Source organism: Ornithodoros turicata, chromosome 3 (assembly GCF_037126465.1).
Source record: "Ornithodoros turicata isolate Travis chromosome 3, ASM3712646v1, whole genome shotgun sequence".
NCBI classification, from domain to species: domain Eukaryota; kingdom Metazoa; phylum Arthropoda; class Arachnida; order Ixodida; family Argasidae; genus Ornithodoros; species Ornithodoros turicata.
In genome coordinates, this window is record NC_088203.1 from 63043926 (window position 1) to 63056776 (window position 12851).

Sequence of the window (12851 nt, forward strand, 5' to 3'; positions counted from 1 at the left end):
CTCAAAATCGGGCTTCACCTGTTGAAGGCCGAGGCCTGATCTTAGCTGTGTTGAGACTTGTGTACTTGTGTACTTTTTATTTATTTTTCTCTAGTCTGGGGTTTTCGTCATGGATGTTACCCAGTGCAAGACAGTAGGTGTCATTGCCATCAGTGCATATACAACATGCTGAAAGAATGCTGATGTAGGAATGTGAACAGAACGACAAGGAGACAACCACACAGAGATGGCATATCTGCGAGCACTATGACCAACATGCTCTCCTTGCCTTATCTTTAACACATTTGAGTGTCTATAGCACATACAACTCAGAAACCAGCATAGTTTCCTACAGACGCGCATGTGATGGCGCCTTGCGTCTCGTGATCTTTGCTGCTACCTTCGTCCTGTACTTGGCTGCAACCAGACAGTTCAAAACCAGCGTGGAAAGGAGAAACCTGAGAAGTAAATTCCTGAACCTTCCAATGGCTCAGACTTCCTTTTGTAGGCACCAGATTCATCCCGACCCTAATGGCGCGTGCCATCCTTCGCCTCAGGAACTGGAGACTACTTGCGCCCTGTGTTTTCGCGTCCCAGAAGTCTGCTTTGGGGTCATAAATCTTATCTTGTTCTTTCACTGTATCGAGGCAGCAGGTAAAAAGTATTTCGTTGTAGCGGGAGTTCAAATAGTACATTGATCTCTATGGACCTCTGCCGGGGAATCCAAATTATTTAGCTCTATCGCGAATTTCGTTATTTATAGAACGAATTTGTAAATGCTGGCTTTTTGTTTTGTTAAATAGAGAAATTCGTTAAATAGAACATGCCAAGTGAAACAAAGATGGCCACCGCCACGACATACATTGCGCGTACCGCAAAATGCCATTTGTCATAAAACAGGTATCAAGCTGTGAAGGGCACAAAATATCGACGTCTATTAATTTCATAATGCTTGGTAATACGTAGTTTATGCAAAATATCGCTGGAGCATTCGTAACTCCGGATGGCTTTACTGCTTTCTCCTGGTTCTCCTGCGCGCTTGCGTATTGACGTTTCTTGGTTTGTTCACTTGCGCTCATGACTACATGATGCACAATTCCGGAAAGAATGAGAAATGGGTACCTATCACGTAAACGTTTGCGCCAATGGAACTTTGACCGACTTCGGCGTCATGCCATGCTATTACCGTCGGCATCGGCATCAACAAAAGCAAATTAGACTTCGTGAGAGGCCAACAATGTGCGTTTTCATGTCCAAAAGCAGGTGCGAAGAGGCCCTCGTTTCGGTTTTGAAATGGTGTCAGCGTACCAAAAATTACCGGCAGCAGCGGCCGCACATGTCTACACGCTCCTTTTACCCTTTTACGGCGTGCCTACAGCACGTGACAACCGCAGTAGCCAACGAAAACCCACGTGAGGAAGAGGGGAAGGTTCCTTCTCCTCCTCTTCCTCCTCCTCCTTTTCTTCTTGGTGGTGAAGGGGAAAGAGCAAAGCGCATATCGCCTAGCACTGCAAAACAAGTATCTTTTCTTGGATTGGACTGGCCATACAGTGTGCATAGCAACTTAGCCACGCAAGGATTCCCCGGAATCATTACCTTTTAGGTTGTAGTAAGTACTCATTTGATAGCGCAGCAATAAATTAGCACTACTGACAATACGATCGCAGAAAAAAATATCTAACATTACCGCACTCATTTGCCAATTGCATACCTGTTCTCTCCCACCTCATTCCAGTCATTTTGCCCCACGTGAATTGGGGAGTCAAATGGAACACACTACTTGTGACCTGGTCCTGCCAATGGAATAATTTTTGCACCTTCCCGGAGTAAAACTTTCAACCACCTCTGCCAGTGGAATTTGCCATACCGTATTTACTCGCATACTGTATAAGTAGTAATCTTCGCGAGGAACTAATTTCTGCGAAATTCGCGAGCGCTCTTTTCTTCGTGAATTTCAAGTTCCACAAAATATACGAACCAATGACAGAAAAATGCATGACCGAAATATATGGAAGAAATTTGACCAGGATGCTGGAGTAACTTATGTTCGAGTTTTTTTTTCTTTACACGATTGCATTGCATTGCCTCACAATGTGTGCAGGTCTTATCCGTTATAAGTGGATACTGTAGTTCAGCCTTCACGAATCCCACGTGGATGTCCGCGTCCCGTGATTCCAGCTCCCTGTAAGCCTGCATCATCCAGCAAGCGTGTATGGGTTTAAGCACGTTGCCACAAGGATCGGCCTTTGTAAAAGAATGACGATAGACAGGGCAATTCAGCAATGACCCAGGCACCAGCCGAGTAAGCATCCCCTAATCGCAGCCCTCTCAATCAGAAGGGCTCAAAACGAAGACAAATGCAGTGGGTTATTTACCCATTTGTGGTACCTCTTGTTAGCTTCTTTCTGGAAGTTCATGTTGGAGGGCCCCTAAGATGCCTGATGCAGGGTCGACGCACCTTGGTATCGCGAATTTAAGGTTCCGCAAATAATTGCCTGGTCCAGGCTCCTCAAAAATTCGCAAATTATTGAGCCCGCGAATTTAACCACTTATGCAGAATTTTGCGCAATCGCATAATTTCCGTGCCTGTGTTTTCGCATGTGGATATCTGGCACGTGCGCCTCACCAACCGTAGCGATTGCTTTTCGCAACACCGTCAGTGCTACCGAAGTTACTGCGGTGCTTTTGTTTGATTTGCGCACACTTTCGGGTGATGGTCCACTCACGCGATGGGGGATACTGTCACTCGAACTACAAAATGTGGAAATGAACACTGGACAAACATGCTGTGACAAACCTTATAGCACAACATGACAAAGTTGGCAAACATAGCGTGCTTTTGGTTGTCAAGTGCGACTAGCAGCGTCTCGAGGTATTTCACCGGTATATATGTGTGGTAATGGGCCGGCATTTTGCACGGTATTTGGGTACTCCTTTCGCGCTTGTGCAATGCAGTGGATAATGTCAGTATCAGCTCTACCGAGAGCCTATATGACCGGCATACTAAAATTTGGAAATTTTGCATTGTTTGAATATCGTAATGAATGCTCCTGTGCAATTTCTGCATCCCCACCTTTTCAGACTTTTTGTGGGAGAAAAAATGTACGAATTATGTGAGTAAATGTGGTATGTTTATTGTGCCTGCACATGTGCCCTGTCTTCTTCATTTTCAAACAAAATAAATGCCACCTATAAGAATCATAGCTGAATGCTTACGTTTTCTATTTTCTTAATCAACCTCTACTTCTCTTTTCTAGGATTGTAGTGGTGCAGCAGGAACAGAACTATCACATGCACAGCGGCTTTCTGAAAAGGACTACAATTACTGGCGCCAACTAGCATTTCAGTACAGCCAGAAAATTAAAGAAGAGAAGACTGCGGATGACCTGACGAAAAAGCAAAGTGAAAGGTGTGCTAAGAATACACATTATTTTCTTCCTCCAATTGTGCATTCTGGCAACAATGTGTGACACTGGTAGATTCACCAGCAATTAGAGGGTGTGGGATCGAACCCCACTGCTGGTATCTTTTATTCAACCGCCATCATTCAATTGAAGTATATGACAGGGCATTGTGAGGCTTGTGTTTGTCCTTCTATGTTTAATTGCCTCATCCACTACAGTCAAAGTCCTTTAGAACGAACGCCTTTTTAACGAAAAAACCACTACAACAATTTTTTTTTTACGGTCTTCTCAAACACCCGTAGTACCTATGCATACCTGCCAACTCTCCCGATTCATCCGGGAGACTCCCGGATTCGGACCGGTTTGTACGATTGTACGGCCGAGAAGCAAATCTCCCGGAAAATGCAGTTTCCCTCTCTATATCTCAAACGCCTGCTTTTTCTCTGGGCACACAGATGAAAACGTAAATCCAATACCAGCCCAATTGCCGTCGGAATCGCTGCCGCTTCCCAGAGCCTCTGTGTTACGGAGTTCAGGTGTTCTGGTCATAGTTCTAGTTCTAGCACTTCTAGTTTCCGTGCATTTCCTCCATGTTTTCGGGCGACAAAGGTGCCTTTGCACTATAGCTGTGTCGACCTTGCGTACCTCGCAAAGAGAACAGAGACGTAGTTTTGTGACCTCACGTTCTTTTGAGAAAGTGTCATAGCCTTGTCACAGCTTGACACCCAGATAGTTTCTTGGAGAGGGCAAAGTCTGTTGCTGCAAAACTTGAGCCCGACGAGTGCACTGGGGTGAAGTGTGCTCGTGTTACGAATGCAAATAAAAGCCACCAACATCGGCTTTCTCTTACCCCCCCCCCCCCCCCCCCCCCCGCGCTTTTGAAATCTCCCTAATTTGGATGTTCCCAAGTTGGCAGGTATGCCTATGTAATTTTTGGACATTTACAACGAACATACCGGAATAGCGACGTGATTTTCCGGTCTTTTCCACCATGGTAAACTCGTACAATGAAATTTTGTGTCCGAATGCCATTCTGCTGCGCCGTAAGACGCAACAAATGTCGCGCCTTATCCTTCTAGGAGACTGAATTTTCCCCTTTTCTCGAGGCTAACGCACGCGGGGGGTAACACATCCGAATAGGGGATGTGGGTTGCCACTTCCCAGGGTGTATTGACCCCATTACAATGAACGTCTGGTAAATACCCACTTGTGACCATTTCTGTCCGACTCTCACGTTACGTCATGTGTGACACATATGTGGCTGACTGTGGACAATGACGAGGATGGACACGCGCGTGGAGTACCCGCTCCTGAGTTCTACCGGCACTGTTCGAGCGTGAGACCACAAACATCTGTCCGTTGGGACATTCCATCACTGCCGGTCAGGGCTCCTGTAGAGAAACACCACCTCCTTTACATAAGACGTGGAGCAACGCGCTTATGTAGCTGCAAGCCATACACGTTAAAATGTCAGGCCCATCGACAACATGCGCCGAACCCAAAGCAAAAGCGAAGCAAAGTAATTTATCCTGAACAAGAAGATGGCAGTGCTGAGGGCTGTTGACTGCGGACGCAAATAGTGTGACGTTGCCGAAGGCTTCGGCATGAGTGCGTTGACGCCATCCACTTTTCTGAAGGACCGTGATCAACAACATCAACGCCATAGTATAACTCGGAGATAGAAAGACCACCCGGTCCCTAGACGCCTTTTTACGTATTTCCTACGATACCGAAACATATTGAAACCGAAACTGCACAATGTAGTACTGGCGACACCACTTGACGCGTACGCGAACCACAATAGCAAACAAATAAATCCGGCGAAAAGATGGACGCATTCCTCTGCGCTGCTCGTGTGATCTAACTTAGTTGTAAGAAGGTACCGAGAAAATTTCAGAGAATTGTGAATTGAATGCGCTAATACATGATCTCATCTCAGTCATGGTTTATCTGCCACACTGCAAATGTAGGATGTATATGCTCTTCAACCACATTTTCCCGCGTGACACGATACCTGCTTGACGGACAGACTTCCACTGCCACACAGTGAAGAATTTATGCCAGAGAAACCTACGAATGAACTCTTCACTGTGTGGCAGTGGAAGTCTGTCCGCCGAGTAGGTATCGCGTCACGCATGAAAATGTGACTGACCTTTTAGAGCATACTACTTTTCTTATTGAAACGCAAACAAGAAGTTGCACGCTTCGAAAGTTTGTGCCTCAAGTAGGAACCAAATGGTTTTTCAACAGTATACTGCTTTTACAGTACACTACTGCAGTACTACAAAACACAACAATTTTGTAGAACATAGAAGTGAAATGCAAGCGAGCTGACTTTGGCAACATGTCCCTGAGCGTGGGGGAAGGGCAAAAGACAAAACACATAAACATGCCTTCATTTCGGCGAACTTGGGTGTATTGATCCGATACATACCGTATTTACTCACATAATTTGCACACTTTTTCTCCCCCAAAAAGTTGGTTACGATATTCAAAGGACGCAAGCTTTCAAAATTTTAGTATGCCGGTCATATAGGCTCTCGGTAGAGTTGATATCGATGTTATCACTGCATTGCGCAAGTGCAAAAAAAGTACCCAAATACCGCACAAACGCTGACGGTCGGGAGGGAAAACGCCGCTAGTCGCACTTGAAAAACGAAAGCACGTTATGACAGCCAACGTTGTCATGTTGTGCTGTAAGGTTTGTCATAGCGTGTTTGTCCAGCTTTTCTATCCACATTTTATAGTTCGAGTGACAGTAACGTCCATCGCATCAATGGACCATAACCCAAAAATGTGCGCAATCAACCAAAAGCACCGCAATGACTTCAGTAGCACAGACAGCGTTGCGAAAAACAGTCGCTACGGTCACTGAGACGCGCGTGCCAGATATCCGCGCGCGAAAGCGCCGGTGCGCAAATTACACGATTTTTTATGTTCGGGTGATTTTTAGAGGCAAACTAGTGCGCAAATTATGCGATGGCGCAAAATATGCGAGTAAATACGGTAGTTCACTTTGCAACTTCCGGCTTTGCCTTTGTGACTTTTCCTCCACTGTTGCCTTTTCGTGAAAAGGCTTAGCCAGCATAGCGCTCGCCGGTAACTCATCACAGTGACCACTGCATCAAATCGGAAACTGTATGGGCTTGCAAACACTCGTCACTGCTTAACCATTATGTATATGTCATGCAGAAGCCACTGCGCCGACGAAGCTCACATACGTTTGCGACATGTGTCACTCATTTGTCCAGACAAAAAAGCGAGAAGCGAGAGACTTTCGATTAACTCAGCAAATCTGGACCAACCACAGTGTGATAATGTCAATATCCAATGAATGGTAGCAAATACAATTTTAAAATCCTCAGTTTTGACTGTGTCACAATGAGGTTGTCAGTCGGTAGCATCAATAGCGATGCCAAGAACAGCCGACAGCCGGGGAGAAACCTGGTTAAACTTGAAATTATAACATTGCTGAGAAAGAAGCAGAAACCTTTGTCAAGTATGCCTTGTGATTGCACTGTACTTTTTCTTTCCCCATGTGTATCTGCCAAGTAAACTTGTATATAGAAGAAAGAAAGAAGGAAGTCACTGAAAAGGTTAGCCAGCACTGCAGGACTCGAACCAACATCTTCTGGATTGCCGGTCCAGGGCTCTACCAATTGAACTAAGCTAACACGCCTCACCAATGACTTCCAAGGTTGCGTCATCTGAAGAGACAAACCACACCCACCCACTCACTCACTCATTCCGCATTCACTCTTACATGTTTGGTAGAGCCCTGGACTGGCAATCCAGAAAATGTGTGTTCAAGTCCTGCAGCTGGCTAACCTTTTCAGTGACTTCCTTCTTTCTTCATTCATTGATTTTAGGCACTTGAGGCTGTGTGTGTTTGTCCTTTTTCCTGTGTTCCAGCCTCAGAACATCAATTTCCATCGTGTTAAACTTGTATAGCCACCTCTTAAAGGTGTCATGGATTTTGAGCATGGCAGAAGTAGTTTCATGTTTGTTGTATCTGCAGCATATCAGTTCTACTGGATGACTTAGACAACCAGCGTCGGATGCAAGTCTTACTCAAAGGTCAAGTACAAGAACTTCAGAGAACATTAGGTAGGGCACAAGCCCATCTGGAGACTCTCAACATGGGCAACACAATACACCTCAGAGCAGGTAAGGCAATGTTTCATGTCTCATTACCCACAGTGAAAACTTGGATGACTTACTGACGTGCTGACATACAGCCCTGTCCAACATCATGGAACAGTTCACCATTCTACCTCATTACTGAGAGCAGCTGAGTAGAGTTGTGTGCTGGGCTAGTTGGTACATTATTGAAGTGCGTGAAAACCAGCAAAAAGATGCAGGAGATAGAACACACTCTAGACTTGCAAGTGTTGTTTATTGTCAAAAACCTGCTCCTAGGGAACATACCAGCCGTACCATCAGAACGTAGCATGTGCCAGCCACAGCTCGTGCAATGGTGCCTGAAGGCTGATCATAACTGGGGCTGGTTTTATTATACTACCTAGAGGGTTACCACAAGAAAGTGGCCACTGAAACTTACTGCATAACCATACTGTATAGTACTTGAAATGGTACGGGGCAAAAGTTTACGGAACACCGGGTTGTCGCATTTCTCCATTCGAACGACACCCTAGCAGCAAACAAGAGCGGACACACATACTGAGAGATGGATAGAATAGCCAGTCACCCATTTCTTACTGGATCTCTTCCTAAAAGTCAGCAGGGGCCTGCTCCAATGAAGAAATACGCAAGTGCCGTGTTTCGTAAACTTTTGTCCCAAGCTGTACATAGATATTTGCTGGTACCACACCTTCTTCCACTGAAAGCTCAATCACAACACACTGTTACATGCACAATGCTATAGCATAGATGCGTAAGCAGGTGGATGAACTTCATAATTAAGAAAACCTGAGCTAAGGGCAAAGACACAAAAAGAGACACAATACAAACTGCTCAAACCAGCAAAAAGTTTAAATAGCACAACAAGCCCAGAAATATGTACACACTGTATGAGAGACTGACATTACAGACCAACAAATCTGACTGTTTTGGTTTGGTGCTCCCACGCGAGGATTTCCTAGAGAAGCATCACGTTGCTGTCGCAACAGGTTTTTGTGCCTTTTAATCATGACCTTCGTGCTTTAAGACAATGTGTGGTGGATATTTTTCTTCAAAATAAGATGTATTCTTTGGCAAAATAAGAAAATCTGAGAAACCATGACCTCTACATGTTCTTCAAAATTTTTGTTAACAGACGACAAGCCTACAATGCCACTCCGAATTTTTAGTGAAAACAGCACGTAGCAAAAGCTTGTTTTGTCCTCCCTTAAATCTCTTTCTGTTGTGTCATTGCCTAACAGTTTATCTCTCAAAAACCCTGAGGAGTTTCTTAGTAAGCTAAGTGTGTTTCATGGGTGTAAAGCTTTGTTATCTCTAGGGCCCAGAAATTTGGGCACTAAACACGATGCAAATAGGCAGGCATTTAGACCCTCAAAAATACCAATATAGGCAATAAAATGCAAAACTAGGCACGTTAATCTGGTACGCTCTTTGGCTTTGTTGGTGTTTCAGAATGCTCCATCAAGGAAAACTTGCTTGTTTAAAGGCTACTGTACCATACAAGCTTTGACGTCTGGTACATGAATGCTGAGACGGCTTGGAACCACACTATATTGAATACCGTATTTGCCGGTGTATAATGCGCGCCCCTAAAAATGGGCTGAATTTGAAACAAGTTCTATGTATAACGTGCACTGGTGCATAAAGTGCACCGCAATGTTGCTACAAGCTTCTTACTGTCACCAGTATACATAATTAACCAAGGCGGTGTATCATATATACATACGTTTTATTTGAAACACATTTAGTCAAAGCCGTTAAACTCCGATGCAACTGAGTCGGTGTCATTAGTATACTTCAGTATCCGTTCCGCTTTCGGTTTCGCATTCCTTCTCAGTCATGCCAGCCGGGCGCGAAGTTCAGGGATATGAAAAGCCAGATTCAAGAACAAATGCGGCCAGTGCATTCTCAAAACTGAGCAACATTTCATGTTCTTCTTTGTGGGTGTGTCCAGTTCTACCAGATCTCAGACACTTTTAACCTTTTATGAAATCCAGTGCCCTTTCGCCGGTTTTGTCAACTGACACTAAGAGATTTGGGACAAAGCCACAGCACACCCTGGAAGACGCTAGAATTTGTACGCCACCGACCTGAAAAGGAACTCTGTAGGAGAATATTTCCGTGTATAACGCGCACCATTAGATAATGCGCAGGACCTCTTCAGAGCACTCTTTTACTGTACAGTATAACGCGCGCATTATACACCGGAATATATGGTAATACTTTTAGTTATCTACCCCCGAAGATTTTGAAAGAGAGGCCAAATATTTTGATCAAATGTACATGAACCCCTTCTAGCAAACCAAGATACTGAAGGAAACCAATAAGCAAAAAAGGAACTAAAGCGCAAACTCACAGAAATGAAAAGCAAAATGCAGCACTCAGCACGAGCTTGAAAGGTGCACTCACACTTACACCTCTTGAAAAAGGCTGTTGTGGCATCTAAAAATGTTTAAAAAGGCTACAATTCAATAGAGTCGATGAAAAGGCAGCAACCCCGAAAATGTCGCGTTTATGCGTTTATAGGCATTTATAGGCAAATGCCTAAAAATCCAGGCCCTAGTTATCTCACTAGATATGTTAGGGACTTGTATTTTTCGCTCAACAAGTCTCTAATCCTGAAACGTGTAAATGATGTTTTAACCGCCACTCTTGTTTAATTTCAATCGCATGCTGAGATTGCCATCAGTGGTTATTTGGTTCTTTTGGACGCATATCTGAAACCATGGCCAGATTTGATTACATTTTACACACACAGAAAGAAGGTGTCTTTATTGATTCCTCAGTTGCTCCTCTGTGAGCCATTCTGGACCAAGTAATATCCCTGATCTTAATGTGTCATGTCTGTTCTAAGAATGTCAGCTCATTGTATGCCCTGATTTAGTTTTAGTAGGAGCACATTGTCAAAAGCAGAGTTGGTTACCATGTCTGTGTTTGTTTGGTATGCAATATTTTTGCTTGCATGGCAATAACCTTGAGCATTGATTGTTTCTGCTTCTGCATGCTATGCCATCACTGTTTCATTCTTTATATTCCTGCATCAAATCTACAGAAGGTGGAAGGAGTGCCCCCGCATTGAGTGGAGGGGTGCATGTGCTGTCACGACATTCTCCATACCCGTCGACCAGGGTACAGCGATACCCAGTTCCTGACAAGTATGTTGCCTGGGAGGTGCTCTGGCTGGACTATGACCCTGTGGCATACACACGACCTTGTGCAGACTTCCCCGGCAACCTCCAGCCTTACGTCGATGAAGACATTCTCTAGTGAGTTATATACATATTTCCCTTTATTGTAAAGGACATAAAGAGATGGGGAGGATCATAGATGTCATGTTCGCATGCACTTCACGATGTGTAGGACTTGGTCCACGATGGAAAGCATTTTCTTTATGTACATTTTAATTTCTATTCATGTTTTATTCATTATGAAGATGTAATGTCAATGAACCATAATGTCGAATGCAAGGGGTTGTTAGCATAATGTTAAAGGTGCTTCGAGCCAATGTGTCGATTATTTTCGAATAATTAGTGGACTATTATAAACTTTTTTTTTTTGTTTAAAGACCATCTGACCATACTGTGCACAATAACTTTTTTGTGGTACTTGATTTGAGAATAGCTGACGCAAGAAAAATTTTAATTTTGTTCTCACGGAAACTACTGCAACAAAATTGTGATCTGAAAATGTAATGACATAACTGCAACAACCTGAACATGGAGCGATTTAAAACTTAAGGTATGTCACTGATGCCTTGAATCATTGAGTTTCTGCCTCTCATACGACACAATCCCGAGTTGCGGCTTGCGTGAGTTGAAGATTGTGTGGTGCACTGGCACACTGTATTTCACCACAATGCAGGAGGAGAGGCACCCAATCAATCTGCATCAGAAACCCCTGGATGTGTCGACCTCAGTTGGCATTATACTGTACAAATGACTCAAATTTGCGAAGATATTCTATTCGTTTGAAAGTTTTTACTGTCAATTGTTTCACCAAATTAAGTACAAAAAATTTAAATATTCAGTTCGCATTTTGAAATATAAGATATGCTTACAGTTCTCCGCACAATGAATAAAAATTCTAAAAATTGCTACAGTGCATAATTTGGTTTTGCACACAGCCTGAAGTTGCGGGAGACATCCAGTGCAGCACAGCAGGTGCCAACATTGACGTGGAACTGTGTGTCCACCAGCCCTGCTGGGATCAGCATCGACCGCCGCTCATGGATTCTTGATTCTGATGGCTCGCCTGTTATCTACAAACTGGACAGTATGGCTGTTCCGATGTAGGTTCCATTTCAATACAAATCCGGTCTAACTCCAATCATGCCTGATTATATAGTATTTGACATTCCACATTAGTTAGTCTGATTGCTTTGATTTTGTGCACGTGTTCATGTGCTTTGCATGTTTGTGTGGGTTAAACAGTCAAATACTGATTATCCAATTTTCACCTAAAGTGGAACATAGAACATAGCCACCCCATATAAAAAGTTGCACAATGCAAGAAAGCACTACAAATCACAATAAATATTTGAATCATTTCCCTATGTGCAGTATTCAACTAAAGATGAGAAAGGTCCGCAGCTGAAGAGCAACATACGTATATAATAGAGTCATGGTCGCATGCATTGATGGCGATAGTCGAGGAGTAGGACATGACAATATTTCGACATAGTTTCTCCAACTCTGCACTGCGCGACTGTATGTTAATGATGACAATAATGCTACAAAGTCATTTGAAACTGCACTAACTGTTGTTACAGATGATAGCAAGCTGCATGGAGCGATTTTGCTCGCAACTCGCGCACGTTGACGTCGGCCCAACAAATTTTTGAGGGGCACGCACGCACATTTTCGCCGTGAAATGAAAGATGAGCTGAACACGAACGTCACAGAAACAATCACACATGATGAGCACAGCCATACAACGTCGTCAAGGATAGCGGTTTTACTGCGCTAATGAATGAGGCTGTTCCAAACTATGCATTACTGTCAGGAACGGTGGTCTCACGTGTGACGGCGTGAGACCGCAGCGGAACCGTAAAGTTTCTTGCCTGCACGACAAATGCGGAATGCATTGTCAGTGTAAGAAGAGAGCACTTGCCACCTTCATTTTCCTTCTGAGATGTGCTCATGACTAAACCATCCCACACTCTGAACATGTCATTGCCTTTTACTTCCATTCTGTCTGTTTCATCAGCACTTACAATGCCTACACAGGCGTTCACTGTTCATGAAAGATGTTAGAAGTGCAAGTTGTTTTTATGGTTTTCAGCTTGCCTCATGAGAACAGACCATTGTTTCATTGTAAAAATAATTTTAC

At 43.9% G+C, this 12851-nt stretch overlaps 1 protein-coding gene across 6 annotated transcripts in view; it reads left to right on the top strand.

Annotated features, from left to right (window-relative positions):
- Positions 1-12851, top strand: part of LOC135388537 (transient receptor potential cation channel subfamily M member 2-like) — a 408615-nt gene that overhangs the window by 325492 nt on the left and 70272 nt on the right. For all 6 annotated transcript variants that reach the window (XM_064618137.1, XM_064618138.1, XM_064618136.1 and 3 more), the window contains exons 22-25: positions 3237-3388; positions 7402-7550; positions 10576-10789; positions 11647-11811. In XM_064618137.1, the coding sequence (XP_064474207.1) occupies positions 3237-3388; positions 7402-7550; positions 10576-10789; positions 11647-11811 (680 nt within the window). The remainder of the gene's footprint in view (positions 1-3236; positions 3389-7401; positions 7551-10575; positions 10790-11646; positions 11812-12851) is intronic.